General features: G+C 33.9%; 1 protein-coding gene across 3 annotated transcripts in view; it reads left to right on the top strand.

Moving 5' to 3' along the window:
* The window catches only part of LOC134842433 (very-long-chain (3R)-3-hydroxyacyl-CoA dehydratase hpo-8-like), a 491,300-nt gene extending 488,995 nt beyond the window's left edge, over positions 1–2,305 (top strand). For all 3 annotated transcript variants that reach the window (XM_063858771.1, XM_063858772.1, XM_063858773.1), the window contains exons 5-6: positions 1,388–1,566; positions 2,005–2,305. In XM_063858771.1, coding sequence (XP_063714841.1) covers positions 1,388–1,566; positions 2,005–2,099 — 274 coding nt within the window. In that variant the 3' untranslated portion in view covers positions 2,100–2,305. The remainder of the gene's footprint in view (positions 1–1,387; positions 1,567–2,004) is intronic.
* The last annotated feature ends 14,054 nt before the right edge of the window (positions 2,306–16,359 follow it).

The raw sequence follows: 16,359 nt of genomic DNA on the forward strand, positions 1-16,359 counted from the left end.
GATTTGAAACTTTTTGCCTTTTTTTCGAGAACTACCCTCCCAAGTCCCAAATATGTGTTTTTTTTTTTGGTTCAATCAAAATTAAAGGTTGCGTGAATCTCTTCTGAATGAGTGGATAATCTCAAATTTTACACAAAAAGCTATGATTCTCGGAAATGTCAATTTTTTATATTAAGTGACCATTTTTGGACTTTTCTCGATAACTATTCTACCAAATCTGATATCATAGGTTTTATTGACCCAACCGGTTGTTGGAAGCTTACCCTTATAATATGCTACGCCCAGTTTCTTTTTAAAAAAAGTTATGACCTTTGATCAAGCGTTTTTTACTCGACTCAAAAATTATTGTGCCAATTTTCAGGCTAGCGTTCAATCGAGAAACCTGATTTTGGGAATCTTCTCTACTTCACCGGCGACGACCTGCGGTTAGCAGAAAAAAGTTACCGGCTTCGGACAGTCAAATTTTTGAATTTTGACCTTTTGTAGAAACTCGATTTTTCTTAAAATCTACCCTATCAAATCTGAGATGAAAATTTCAATCGAAAGAAGCGGTGGCGCGAATTTTTCCTGCAGAAGCGGCTATATTAAGTTTTGTCAGAGAAAGGTTGTCTGTGGGAAAATTCCAAATCTCGAAAATTTATGCTCTTCTCACTTATTGTAGGTAGTAGAGAAACAACTAAGTCCAATTTTTGTAATTACGCATTTCGTCCCGCATCAGTCTAACAAATTCATTTAATATCAAACACGTACCTCCAGCTTTAGCTGGGCCATAAATGTCTTCATCGAGACAAGAAAATTTTGTTTCACCTAGTTTTTTTCAACTATTTTCATTTTTTTCGACATGCTTTTTTAATGATTGTGTTGTATCTCAAGTTGTGCGAAGCTCCGCTTCGCCTCTGTGTGGAAGTTGTCCTTGAAAGTTGAAGTTCATATAAAGTTCATCTTTTTGGGGGCTGGGTCCGTGGTTCATATTTTGTTTTGTTGGCAGGCTTGGCTCGGCTTTGGAAACAGCGTACTGAAACTTATGTTGTATTACATTTTAAAAAATGCCGTTTTGTGCCAGATAGTCGGCAGTTGCGTCGGGAATTGCAATTTTGTTTATTTAATTGAGTATACAGTGCTGAATTAGATTATTTGACCACCAAACCAGACACTGTCGAGTTTATTACTTTTTTCAAATTAACAAGCGTCTGTTAGGAAACATTGAGTCTCAATTTGGAGAATCAATTGTTTTTAGAAGCAATTTGCGAGCTTCGTGAGTTTCCTCGTTGTTTTCAGACCAAACGGGATGTAACGGAGTTGGCTAAGTTTGTTTTTTAACTTAATTGTTGTGTTATTAGTTAAATTTTTGTGTTATTGAAAGTTCATCTGGTTGTGCGATGTTTAGGTACACAATGTTCTTAGTACTGTATCCTATGGGCGTTGCTGGTGAGATGTGGACTGTTTACTCTGCCCAGCCGGAGATTTTGAAGAAGGATGTGTTGTCAGTGGCCATGCCAAATCCATACAACATCGCATTTTCATTCTATTATGCAACATGGCTCCAACAGTTACTATGGCCACTCGGTTTGTTCCATTTCAGAGATATAGTCATAAGTCCCTAGAGCAATATGAAGCTTTTAGATAGTTTTTTTGGCGGTAACGTCTCGCCAAATCTATCTCGTGATACGATTGATGATTATATATTAAAAAAATAAGATGAAGCCATCAAATTGTTAGTTTTATAGTTCAAAAAATATTTTTATTTTCCCACTAGCATCAATACAGAAATACCTTCAAATAGAAAATGTATCTCGAATGAAAAAATGAAGAAAAAACAGTCAAAACGTTTTGTTAAAAATTTTTTGCTCCACCTGTACTTTTTACAAATTAAGTTCCAAATATACTGTTTTTTTTAACTATAAAATAGAACCTTTGTGGGATGGGACAGCTTTGGATAGCCAAGGGGTGGAATCCATCAAAAATTGGTGAAAAGTTAATATGTTTGCCATGCTTTTATTCCAGGTCTGTATCAACTCTATACGTATATGCTGAAGCAGCGCTCCAAGGTACTGGGGGGCAAAAGTACTCCTCCCACTCCGCATCAGAAAACGCAGTGAAATCACCGCCTGAAACAAACATTCGACCATCATACATTTGATGATAAATGATAACGCTCTGACGATAAAATATCTGATGACTTAACTTGTAATATGTGTATCCTACTTTTGAATTTGTGTATCCGGGTTCATGTTTGTCAGTTTGAAATTACCCTGTAACTTTATATGATAAACTGCTGATTAGAATATGAAATCGATGACGTCGTTTCTTTCATTCTACCATGAGCACGTCGGAAGTTCGTAAATAGAATACTATTTGAGGTTGGAATGCGAACATGATTTTTTCTACAAAGAAGGTGGGTAAAGGGTTTGGAGAAGTTTGTATTCTGTCTAAATTTTAGAGGATATTACAACTAAAAAAACCGTTACAAATGCAATAAAATTAAACGGAGTGTCATCAAAATTTAGGAAATAATAAATTCTGTTCAGGCTGAAATTTTACTTTTTCGCGCTTTGATTTCTTTTTAAGTTCAGTTCGTTTTTTTTGTTAAAGAGAAGGAAACTCTACAATCGAACAGCGAAAAGGTAAAGTTCAAAAAAAAATGTGATCGACTTTTAATGTCGATGGAATTTTAGTATCAGATTTCCCAGCGAAAATATATTTTTTGTATTGATCCAGCTTTCTCAAATTGGTTTGTTTCATCAAAAAATCTCAATGATGAATTGTTCTAGAAATTCCAAAAAATTTAAGGCTCTTTTTTCCGAAAGTTGATACTTTTTCTAAAAAAAAACAAGCAGTTATTTTTGGTCTACTTGCATTAATTAAATATTTTCCAAGAAATCTCAACATTCAAAATTTGAACCCAAACTATATGGTCTTAAATTTTTTGAAATTTCTAGAATAATTCGTTATCGACTTTTTTGATGAAGCTGACCCTATTTGAGAGAACTTGGTCAATAGATAAAATTTTTATTTCGCTAGGAAATCTGATACTAAAATTCCATCTCCGAAATTAGAAGTCGATCACATTTTTTATGATTTTACCTTTTAGGCGTTGGATTGTACAGTTTACTTCTTTTTAAACAAAATAAATGAACTGTACTTGAAAAGAAATCGACAGTCAAACCGCAAAAAAGTAAACCATTCATCTATCAATTCTAATTCAAAGCGCTTCAAGGTCATATTGTTTTTACTTTAAAGTTCGAACGTTCATGTTTTTTTCTTCAAATTATAAAGACAGTTAATTGACTCCCAACTGTCTCTTGGCTATGTTTTTGAAAAAATCTCAGCTTTCAAAATTTAGATGGCCCTAAATTTTTTGTACTTTTAGAATAATTCATGATTGCCATTTTTTTTTGATAAAACTAGCCTAATTTGAGAGAACTTGATCAATAGATGAAATTTTTATTTAGCTGGTAAATCTGATGCTAAAATTCCATCTCGAAATTAAAAGTCGATCATTTTTCTTGTGATTTTACTTTTTTGCTGATCGATTGTAGAGTTTCCTTTTTGTAAAACAAAATAAATTTACTGCACTTGAAAAGAAACCAAAAGTCAAACCGCGAAAAAGTAAACTATTCATATTTCAATCCTAATTCAAAGTCTTCACTTTTAAGTTCGAAAAGTGATGTTTTTTTCTTCAAATTTCAAGACAATTAATTGAGTCTTTTCCAACTGTCTCTTGGAAGTTTGTAGAAAAATTCATGATTGACATTTGTTTGATAAAACTAGTCCAACTTGAGAGAACTTGATTACAAGATAAAATTTTTGTTTCGCTGGTAAATCTGATACTGAAATTTCATCTCCGCAATTAGAAGTCGATCACATTTTTTTATGATTTAACCTTTTCACTGTTCGATAGTAGAGTTTCCTTCTTTTTACCAAAAGGAATAAAATGAACTTGAAAAGAAATCAATAATCAAACCTCGAAAAACGAAACTGCTCATATTTCAACCCTAATTCAAATTGCTTTAAGTTCATATTTTTTTCGTTAAAGTTCGAACGTTGATGCTGCTCCAAAATACAAGACAGTTTATTTTTTCTTTGTTCCCTTGCGCTCATTTTACTTCTGTTAGCTATGACCAATTTTCTCATCACTTTAAGGAAGCAAGGACTAAAAGAACTTCAATTTGATGCCAAATTTGATTCACTGCGAGTCTTCTTTGAAGTGGTCAAAATTGAAACGAAAAAACTTTTACCATCAGTTCTTTTTCTTCAGGAAACGGCCGGCTAGTTAGTTTTGTCCGAAAAACAGCTCGCAAAAAATGTTTTTTTTTTGGAACCGTTATTCTCAACGAATTTCTGGTCCCATCACGATATTTTTGGTTTTGTAAATATAGCTTTTGTTAACGCTTATATGATTTCAATGTTTGCATGGAGTCAACTTAAGGTTAACTGTCAAGTAATTGTTTTTTTCGTTTCAAAGAAGATCAATTTTTTTCAATTAGGATAAGAAAAGCCGGCTTAATCTGGAACTAGTTCGATCATATATTTTCACTTTTTAACGGTTTTGCATTTTTGGTACTGTAAATTTTGCTGTTCCAAATTTTTTGTGGGTTCTGGTGAATGAATTAATATTGAATGAATCCTAAATAAAATTAAAATGAGATCAAAAGATTAAAATGAGAATCCAAATAAAATGAGATCAAAAGATGTTTCAAAATTGGATTTAGTTTTTTCGAATCTTCAATTTTTGATGCCTAAAACTCTTTTTGATATAGTTCTAACAGTTGAGTTAATGCTTTGCTAAAAAATATTGAAACAAGTTTTCAAGCAGCTAGATTGCTTTTGTTTGTTTTTCAAAGCGCTTTTTTCATGTTTTCCTACTTTGATTTTTTTGCTTTTTCGCGATGAGTTTCCAAGGCCATACACATTTAATTTCTTACATGCTCCTTTTGCGACTGTTTTTTATTAAGCAGAATTATAAATTATTGCCATGGGATGACTTGTAGCAGCAAGGACTTGAGAAAAATTAAAACCAGTTTCTATGCAGCTTTTTGTTTTCTCACAGCTATCGTTGTTTCTGGTAGCTATACTAATCGATTAAGGTTTTTCAATTTAGTCGGTCAACAATTTAATGATTTTTTCAGTATTACATGAGAATCAGAATCAAAACAGCAAAATTTCCAATAAAAACAATCCAAAATTAGACTTTAATAACAACTTCTTAGTTTTGTCTTAGATTTTATTTTAAAGATGTCTGAGAGTCATTTTAAAGATGAATTCGTTTTAACAGCCCTAGAAAAGTTTCAAACTTCAAACTCCAAATTTTTTTCTAAGGATTGTCGAAAAGTTATTTTTTTAAATAAAAACCAATGAACAAAAAACCTTGTTAGGTGAGCTTTCTAATGCAAAAGAAGTTTTGTTGGAAATAGAGGTTTCTTCGCGTTCGATTTTCAGTCTCGGGTTCGAGTTTCAGTCGAGCCTTCTTTTTCGTAAATGAAATTTAAAAAAAATTCTTGGAAAAAATGAATTGGATTATCGTTTGTCTGCTTTTTTGTTTTGCCGGCTTAGTGGCCACATCATGGGATTTTCTTGAGCTTTGAGCAATTCTTATTGAAGTTGTAATTGTTTTTTTTTGCTCTTTTTTGCCTCAATTTTTGACATATGTTTTATTATTTATTTCAATTTGTGTAATTTGAAAGGCATTTTTGTCTCCTTTTTTATTGGATAGCTTGCTATGTTTGCGTTGTTTAGCGTTTGATGCAAAGCTTGAGCTTTGCTTCTGTGTTCGAAATAAGTTTTAACTGTAGGAATATGGGACGCGATCTTTTCGTCTTTATTTTCAAGTTTACAGTCGCAATGCGTATTTTTGCTCGGTTTCATGAACCAACATATTACTTGTGGCGTGTTTTTAAGGCAAACATGGCTTAATTTTTATCGAAAATATTTGTTGAAAACTAAAAGTATCTGAAAAAGTGTTGATGAAAATTTTTTATACTTTGTTTTCAGGTCGACCAAATTCAGACCCAATTTTGTTAAATATCTCTAGCAACCCTTTGAAAATATAGCTCAAATTAACGTATCTAGGCAGTTTTGGAAACCTTTGACCAAAAAAAATTGTTCTTTTTGGCGCGCGTTGTCCTCTCATTTTTAATATATATCCATTGGCGACAAAGCCGCGTTTGCAAAAAAAATTAACAACTACCGGCTGGCAATTGCTATCTGGGACTGTATTGATTTTTTAGAGTGCCGGTCAACCTCTGTAGCTTATCTGACGCCGAACCAAGTCACTCTTTTAATTATTCTCTTTGTCGTTTTTCCGCGGTATAAAGAGTGAGCCCAAGCTCCTCAGTCTCCCAAAGAAACAAAAATTTGAGTCCATGGATTCAGACATCTGTCGTTGTTTGCAAGGATGTCTTCAGATAAAGAGCACCTCTGAAACTACTTATGATATACGGCCTATGTTACGCCTTCAAAGCAAGATTTTTCAAGTTTCGACCTAGCTAAGTCCTTCTAAATAGTTTCATCTAGATTGTGTTAAAGTTTCAACCCTATATCTTAATAAGTTGCAGAGAAGACGACAGAAACGCGAAGAAAAAATTTTCGTTCATATGAACGCTGAAATCAAGTGTCCACTTATTTTTTGTAGCCCAGTGTATCTTCATTTGTTTTTTAGGCACTTCTGATGGCCAATGTTTAACTTAGATAATTTCCATATACAACATGATTGTTCTCTATCAGTTTTCGAATACGTTCTTTCTGTTGTTCATTCAACAAAACGTCCCCCATATTTTTTGTATCGTGCAATTTTAACTGTGTCTTCAAATCAGCTGTGGCCATCGATAGCTGTCTGTCCGTGTAGTTGTATTTTAGAAATTGAAAAATGTTGCTAATGGCGTCGAATGTGTCTATTTCGAGGTCCTCGTAGTGGACCAGAAGCATGTCAATGTCGTCCATTTTAACCAAAGCTTCACTGAAACGCAATGATCTTATAAATCATTTTCTACTTTTAATTCACATTGACTGCTACATTTGCAACCGGATACTAAGTTTTTTTTAGTAAGTAACCTTGTTCACAGGACTCATTCATCTCATAGACTTATCTCTACAATATATGTCTGTTGAGTTACCGCAACAGACAGATTTTGAGAATGTTAGCCTTTTCATTATCCGTCTTAATTGACCTTTTTTAAAATCTTGGTTGTAATTTTACCAACTGGATTTTCTAAGTTTTAATTTTTTTTTTGGCATAATAGGCTTTGGCTTTTATTTAATCGGCTTAGTGGCCGTATATTGCGTCGTTTGATGACCGAAAAAAATATGCGTCGCTTGATTGCGTCGTTTGATTATCGTATCCGTGTGTGGGTGGTTTGAGGGGGAGGGCGACTTGAAAAGTTTTTTATACGTTTTTGTCTTTCTGAATCTTTTTCGGCTTAAACTGTTTCTGCACAGGTACTTGTGGCTTTTTTACGTCTTGGTAAGTTTTCTTTCATATTAAACGGTGTTGCATGTTTTTTCTCAATACTAGCTTGATTTTTTTTGATACATCTTGTTTTTTGCCACCAAATTTTTTCGAATATTAAAAAAAAAATTTTTCCCCTATACGCAAGTAGTGCCATGTTCCGCTTCGCCTCTATGTAATTAATACACTATGCGAGAGGAGGCGTCGTATAATGGGGATTTAGGCTTTTTATTGAACAACTATTCTTTAAAATCTGCAAGAAATGGACAACGACCAAGTTAACATCCTCTTTTTCCCAAGGGGGAGGATTTCAATGCGTATTTTGATTTTGTTTGGGGTGGAACACTGTATGCGATTCTCTTATTTTTTTTGTTTTCCTCGCAAAATTAAATAGCACAAACAGTTCTTGGAATGTGTCGAGTGATATATCATTATAAGCCCTTTTTGTCGTAATTCGAACAAATCTAAAAAAATGTTGAGAAAAAACCGGTGTCGAGACAAAAACCGGTCGGAAATTACTGATTGTTAGTCTAATTTTGAGCGAATAAGATAAACGGCCAAGATTTTTTTGCTTATAAGTCAAAAATTTACAACAAATTATCATTGGAATGGGTCGAGTTTTTTATGTTTTAAAGCCTTTTGATTCCTAATTCAAGCAACGCTAAGTTTTTTTTTGAAAAATTCTCTTCAAGTCGAGAAAAACCAGTTTGAGATGTTTGAGCTTCAGTCTCATTTCGAGCGAGTAAAGCGATCGAGTATAGTCAGGGGCGGATCTAGGGTTTTCTCGAGGGGGGGGCGGATTTTCAAAAAAAAATCGAAAATTTTGACCTTTTTTTAAGGTCGTTCAAATTGATTTTTCGAGCTCTCCCAGAGCACTTTTTTGTCCCTATTTTGGCAAAATTTTCTGCGCCGCATGCAAATTTTTGAAAAAACATCAAAAAAGCCGTTTTTGGGCACTTTTTGAAAAATTTTGACAAAAAAATCGCGTTTTTTTTGGCGCGCGCTCCCCCTCAAAGTTGGTATATATTGGCGCCGAAGGTGCCTTTAGAAAAATTTTAGGGTCGGTCGGCCAAAAATGGATTTCTGAAAAAGTATCAAAGGGGGACCTTTGGGTCGGCAGGGGGTCGAATCGAATCCCTGAGAGGGGGGGGGGGATAGAGGGGGGCGTCTGCCCCCCTGCCCCTGCCTACAACCAATTATTGCCTTTCTATTGATTTCGTAATGCTCTCAAAGTGGGCATTATGTTAATTCGAGATGAACATCTGAAAGTTTTGATAAAAATTAGTTTTCGAGATTTTTTGACTACGTGGTTTTAGTCTAACTTTTCTGTCGACTGTTTGAGATGCATCACGAGTGTGTTTAAATATAGATATGATTTTTAAACATGATTTTCAAGTCAGCAAGTCATAGAATGTTCTTCAAAGACTACTCGAATCTTCGATTTTTAAAGGGTGTAAATTCTATAGAAAAAGTAAGCTAAATAATTGGTATTTTCCGTACTGCAGATAAGCTGCTAGATCAGTTGTCGACAGAATTCACCCGTTATTGTAAATATTTACTACGTACTGCCATTTACACCAGGTTGGGTCAATAAACTGGAATCACAATTTTTTTTTACTCTAGTGCTATGCGAAAACACATGAAGTTTGGAGAATAGAATTAATTAAGATGGATAACTTGTTTCAACTCACCATGATTGAGCTTCAGTTGCGAGTTGATCTATCAGTCTGTCAATGAATTGCAGTTGTTTCTGCTCTTTTTGGATCAGCTCTGCCTCGTAATGGACCCTCTGGTTTTTCTGAAACATTTTCTCACCTAATAACAAAATGCTCGTCCCACACCTTAATAAGATTAATAAACAAATGATACTTCATGAAAGAAACATATGCTGGATACTTTGCGCTTCAAAATAGATCTTCAAACATCTTCTTATTCAGAAAAATCATAGTATGAAAAATCATAGAAATTTTTTAGTCAGAAATGAAGTGAGTTAAAACTGTAAAAAGTGCACTATGACGCAGGGGCGGATTTAAGTGGGGAGGGGGAGCGGACGCCCCCTTTTCAGGGATCCTACCCCCTGCCGACCCAAAGGGTAACCCTCTTTCTACTATTTTGAGATATCCCTTTTTGGTGACGGACCCTAAAATTTCTAAACGCGCCTGTCGCCAATATATACTAACTTTGAAGGGGAAGCGCGCGCCGAAAAAACGCAGCTTTGTGGTCACAATTTTCCAAAAAGTGCCCAAAAAGGCTTTTTTGGCCTGTTTTTTCAGGCCAAAGTTTTGGCTGCGGCGCAAAAAAATTGGACGAAACAGTGTCTTTTTAGAGCTTTGGGAGAACTCGGAAAATCAATATGGTCGACCTAAAAAAAGGTTGAAAGTTTTTTTTCGAAAATCCGCCTCCTCCCCTCGAGAAAATCCTAGATCCGCCCCTTCTATGACGTTTTGATTAGAAGAACTGTTCAGACCTCTTTGTCAGCTAGGAAGTGCTGAGAAGTCTGTATTCTGATGACGTCACTTGGGTTCCTCACAACCATCATACTCTTCACCATTATACCCCAGTCAGATAAACTGAAAATGAAAAAAAAATTGAAAAAAAGTTCCAAAAGATGTGTCTGCGATCAAAAAAATTGATTTATTTTTCGCCAAACATAGATATCATTAGTTCCTGATAAAATTATAAGGATTTTCTTGTTTCATTTTTTTTCATTTGATTCCAGAAGTCAGCAGATGATTGACTGCCTGATTTTATTATCTTTTAAATTACCTTTCTACCTGTTTTTAATCTTAATTTCAGCAATCAACACTATATATTAAAATACACACACGCAAATGATTTAACCAAACATTGTAGACCGACAAAAAAGTAATACGCAATCATTGGGCTACACAAACTTATGTCGATGTCGACTAGTTTATATTTTTACTGCCAATATTTTCGCTGTAAATTGATTATTTTTTAATCAAAACAGAAATAACCGGTTACTATGCAAATAGCACAGAATGTTCCGACCATAATCCTTAAAAATAAAAAAGAGAAAAATTTTCTTTTCAAATCAGTGTAGTTTTTTCTACCAGGAGTGGTAAAAGAATCCGACGTTCAACAAAAAATTAAAGAATAGTCATAGTAAGATAAGCAAACTAGACGGCAGTGTTTGTAGAAAGTCGAATAGAAAAACAAAACAATCAAAATAAATTCATTTTTTTTTCAATTTTTTTTTTGAGAAATTATTCGAATTTTACTGAAGTTTTTGATTCCCAAATTGGGGCTTAAAAACCCTAAAAACCAATTTTACTTTTATCAAATATAGCTTGGAGGGCTTAAATTAAGCATAGATAATCTATTGTCTGCCTGCTTGCTCAATTTATTTGCTCGAAAATGAACAAAAAATCAAAATTTTAAACCAGTTTTTCTCGATTCTGGAAAAAGTTTTTTTAATAACTTTCTGTTGTTCGAATGACGACTAAAAAAACAAATTAGTATTGTACTCGATCCATTCCATTATTACATTGCGCTCCCCGAAACACCTCCGAAAACACATTTTCTCCCAATTTTTTAAATTAGTCGGAACAAAATTAGGTTTTCGAAAAGATATTATAACTCTGACAGCTATTTTTCATTTTTATCAACGGGATTTTTTCACTCAACTTTCACTCAAAAAAAAGGATCAAATAACACTTTTACTGTGTTTTAGACATTCCTTTGATTTTTTTTGTTTTGTAACTCCTGATTTCAGAACTCCTATTCTGTTGTCACCACAAAGTGATTTGTTGTTCAATAATACCTACTGCTTACTCACTAATAATTATGTGAGTCAACATTTAATTTTTTGTCAAAAGCAAGTTTCCTCTACATCGTGTTTTATTCATCTTGTTATTTTTTATACATTCAATTCTCCCGAAAGAGAGGGTTTTTCTCCAACTTTTCAAAAACAGTTTTGTTGGCAGCGCCATAGAGAAGTGCTCCATGTTCGAATACAGGCCCTTCTTCAAAGTTTCAAGTACTTGCTCCCTTTAAATAATTTCCCAGTGGGTACAAAAACACAGCGTTTTTGGCAACCTTTTGAAATATGTGCAACATATTTTGTGGATATTGAATGGTCAAAACCAAACTCATTTACGCATATTAAGAAAAGTGATCTGAATAAAAAATTTGAAATTGGCCCTAACTGTTGTCTTGTTTTGGTGCCAATTCTAGCACGTTTTTTCTTACCGTTTTTTTTTCTCAGTTTGTAAATGAAAAATTAATCATCAACAAATTTAAACTTTGACACAAAATTGGTTAGTTGTTTTTCCAGTATTTCCTGTTATATCACAGTCATGGGCAAACAAATTAAGTTACGAATATTTGATTCGTTCAGAGTAATCGCTTATATTGATTCGGAAATGTATGCGACCGAGAGTAGAACTTAGTGGCACTCCTCATGAAAAATTTTCAGACTCGGTTGCAGAATAACCCAGTTTGCTGTCTTTTCCCTATACTTGATATTAGTAAAGCACGCAAAATTTAGCGTGGCAATTTTTATAAAGACTTGTGTGGAAATGTGTCTTGGTTTTTTGGCGATATTTGTTATTTTTGAGGTTTTTGCATGCTTTTTATTTCAATGAATTTTTTTGCTTCCTTTCCCGATAGTTTTGTTTGAACGCATTATATTTCGTTTTATCCGATAAGCGTTTTAAAAATGCGTTTAAAATTGTTTTTGGTTTCCAGCTAAACAATTAGATGTTTTTTTTTTTGAAATTTGGAATCACTTGAAAATCTTTCTAACAAACTGAGAAAAAGTTTACCTTAAGTTTTTTGTATTTGACAGTGTCCAAAACGGGTAGCCAGTACAGTGTTCATGGATTTTACCAAATAATAATAAATGGTGGAAGTTTGTTTTTTAAATTTGAGTTTTTATAATTGCTGAATTGATTTGCAGGTAGATTGATTTATTCAACTGACTGTTGCGGAGTTAATATTTAAAAAATTTGTTATTGCAAAAAAGTTTTGGTTTTACAAAAAAGCAAATTTTGTGATACATTTGAGGATTTGACTCTACTTCATCATATTTTTTAGACTGGCAAAGATTTAAGACTTAATTAATTTTGAACCTTCAAGAACAGTTATCTTTTCACATTGGCTTTTTTATTGACATCTTGATTTAACTTTGCTTTTCAATTGGTTTTCTTTGATCTCAACGTATAAATATATCAGCTTTCCCGTTATCCCGTTCATGCATAAAACCGGTGGTTTTTTTTCAAATATCACAAGTTGATTTAATTTTTCAGCACAATTGCAAATATATATTTTTTTCCGATTGATATGAAATTTACCATGTTTTTGTAAATTGGACTCTTATTCTGATGCTAGTATTTGATAATTTGCAAAACTTAGGTCAACAGACTCAGCGGAAATTTTGTTTCACGGGTAATTACAAGTTCTCCGAGATACAACATATCAAAATATTCTAGAATCTGAATAAGTTCTTTCTGCTTTTCTCCTTTTTTGCAAAGGTCACCATTGAAATCTATATAAATCAAAAAATGTCGTTTGTTTCAAGTTTCAGGGCTACCAAACGCATAGTTTCTAAAAATGTAAAGTTTCGAAAGTTTCTAAATTATGATCTATTTTTTCATTTGGGTTCCTATTCAAAACCGTCACAAACTTTACCTTTTCTCAAAGCTTTTTAAAATCTTGTCTTGTCAGCCCTGTGTCTGAAAGCGCAATAAAAGAAGGTCGTGCTACATTTTCTGCTCTAAGTCTAAATATGGGATATTTTGTGTGATTGATCGCAAATTCTGCAAGTAAATCGTTTGTTGATATTCCATAGTAATGAGGCAAAATTTAGTGTCTTTTTTGTTCTGAGACACCTGTCAAAATCCCACAATTAACTGAACTTGTAATTTCTCCATGCGAATGTTCTTCGGATACCTATGTATTATCTGAGGCCAGTTTCGTTTTTTGCAGAAAAAAAAACTGTGTTGTCGTTTTACATATAAACCTGGTTAGCCGAGGTTAACTTAAAACAATGAACCACTTAGCAGAGACGTTCTTCGATTAAAAAAAAATTTAATTTTTTTTTTCGGATTTGCAAATCAAAATCCAAAAAATCCAAATCACGCAAACAGAAGTTCTTTTCTGTATTCGGTAAATTTGTGTCTGACAACAGATCTTCAGATCATCTTTTTCTGGATAAATCAGTTTTTAATTGTCTTTTTAAAATCTGCATCACAGTTTCTTACCACTTTGACAAAAGGTTGATAATATTCATTTTTACCTGACAAGAAACTTACGGCGCGATTATCATCTTTTGGAACCTGTCATCGGAATTGGCAACCAACTGGACCCCTTGCCAACCACTTTCATCCGCAAGAATCTGGAAAGCACCCTCGCCTTGGGCTGATTTGGACCTGCCTTCTTCACTCCAAACTTCACAGAAAAGGTCATTGACCTTTGAACTTTGCGTGAGGTCAGTCATCAGAAGCTGGCCCAATAGACCCATTTCACGAGCGACGAGTATGTTTGTGTTTCTTGTCAAAAGTGAACTGATTTGATCCAAGCCGCTTTTCGGAATTCCGAGAATTAGCAGGAGTGTGTTCACGTTGTTCAGTCCCGCTTCAGCGCATGTTTCGTCTGTATTCAGTTTTGAAATTGGAAGCCTTTCAATCATTTGACTTCCTGCGCTGTTTAGAAACGTCGGATAAGAACTATTTATAGATAAGCCCTTATCACTGAAGGAGGGATCTCTTTTCTGCGCAAAAATAGAAAGTATAATCAGCACAGCTATAAAAAATAATAAGACTGATGTTGAGACGACCAAATTTCGAAATGTTCGATCGGGTTTTACGAAGTTTACATCACGAGAGCTTTCAGAAGAGAAATTGTTTTTGATCAGATGAAGATGGAGATTAAAGCGCTCTCTCAAGCTCTCTACTTTACTGGTGAACATAGTTGAAATTAAGAAATCCAACTGTTTTCAATTGTTTCTGGAAACAAAAATGAAAATGTGTCGCATAATCGATCATTGTAGTGAAAAAGCGTATTTAGTTTACTTAGGGGAGCCTTTGACAAATTCCTGGAAGCCATATTGTTGGTTTAAAATCGGGTAAAGAAATTACTCTGTGAAACTTTTCCACGACACGTGAACTGTTTCTGAATGAACTGAACCATTTGAAGTCATAATCATATCTAAAAATATATTTGATGAAGGAGAAGAATAAGCGATTGATACTTCTTGAAGCATGAGTCACGGCTGAAAGGTCTTGAATATGACATATACTTTAAAACAAAGGTGCCGCTGAGGTTTTGGCGGATCGAATTTTTGGTTTGAATGGCGGTAGGATATTGAAAGGACTTAATTTGAAGCCAATTAGTGGTGTTAAAATGGGGCTAAATTGTTGTGGGGTTATTTTGTAACGGGATTATAAAGTATGGGGTTAAAACGTAAGTGGTTAAATATTGTGGGGTTAAAGAGTGGGATACCGACTTTTTTTTAGCTCTTCCATTTCGAATATTTCGAGCTCCGTGGAAGTTTTTGCGAGACCATTTTCAGCAAAGTTTTCAGCAGCGCAAGCAATTTTTTGAAGAAAAAAGTAATTTTTATTTTTTTTTTAAATATGCAAATAGTTTAAATAGTATGGACGAGACAGTCATGGTTGTCACTAAATGTTATATAGGGATGCAAATTAATTATACCATTTTTTGGAGAAAGGTGAAAGAATAAAAGAATCGAATATTTATCAAAAGAAGTTACGTCGAACACAAAAAATTTCAGTTTACACCCCATAGCTGGGAATCAGACTGAAGCCGTACACAATTTGCTCAACCACTGTTTTCCAAAAACATTTTTAAAAAACGCGCAACAAAATATCGACGCGAAAAAAAATCATTTTCAATTGTGAGAAAAAGCTTTTTGGATGTGACGATCATATCAAATTTGACCAAGCTTTTCTCAGGTTTGCAACGAAATCAACAAAAACTGTACGATGCTGTTTAAAACTTTTGTTCAGAGCATTGCAAAAATTTATTGGAAGCTGAACAGTAGAGAACGATGGCGTCCCTCATGCTTGAGGGACCGAATGCTAGAAACTAATTTTAGCTTACTTTCAGCCAATAAGAATTGAGTATTCAAAATCTCAAAATAAATCGCGAAAATCTCAAAGTAAGAAAATAAATCCAGCCATTAAAGTTAAAACTGACCGATTAGATAATAAGCAGATGAGTTTTCAAGACCGAAAAATTCTTATGATTTTGACCTCACTAATCTTGATGATTATCCGAAAAGTATTGCAGATGTAACCCGCATTTTGCAATATTTTTGATTATTTTCGACTGATTTAATACATTTTCTGTTAATAGTGAATTCGATTTTGTGAGAAAGGCATTTAGCCAATAGAAACGCTTAGCGATTTTGATTGGTTGAAATTTTTCAAGCATTCGGTCCTTCAAGCATGAGAACCCTCCCCGTAGAGAACACAGCGCAAAGTCGATGCGCTGTGCATCAAACGAGGTTAGATTTCCCAGACGTTCAATGGGTTCGATTCCAGTTTGGTCACAATGACGTTCAAAACCGGTTCAATATTTACCGACTTGAACGGAGTTTTAACTTACTACGAAAAAGCCTGAAAACCCCTCAAAACGATAAAAAATGCTTCTAAAACTGGTCAAAATTGCTCAAATTATAGAATTTTTTCCACTCAATTTTTTCATTTTTTTTTCAAACTTGCGGCTTTGTCGCATAGCAAACGCAATCAGCTATAAATATATAAAGTTCATATTGCAACAACAAAATTTAGGACAACAAAAGACTGCTCGTATATTCGGGCGAAGCCCTGAATGTTCCTATTACACTTTCACGTCAATTTAAAAAAAGTGAATGAAAACTGACAAAAAACAGAGAACAAATTTTTAACCTTTTTTTTCTAATTTATCAC

Source organism: Symsagittifera roscoffensis, chromosome 3 (assembly GCF_963678635.1).
Source record: "Symsagittifera roscoffensis chromosome 3, txSymRosc1.1, whole genome shotgun sequence".
Classification (NCBI taxonomy): domain Eukaryota; kingdom Metazoa; phylum Xenacoelomorpha; order Acoela; family Convolutidae; genus Symsagittifera; species Symsagittifera roscoffensis.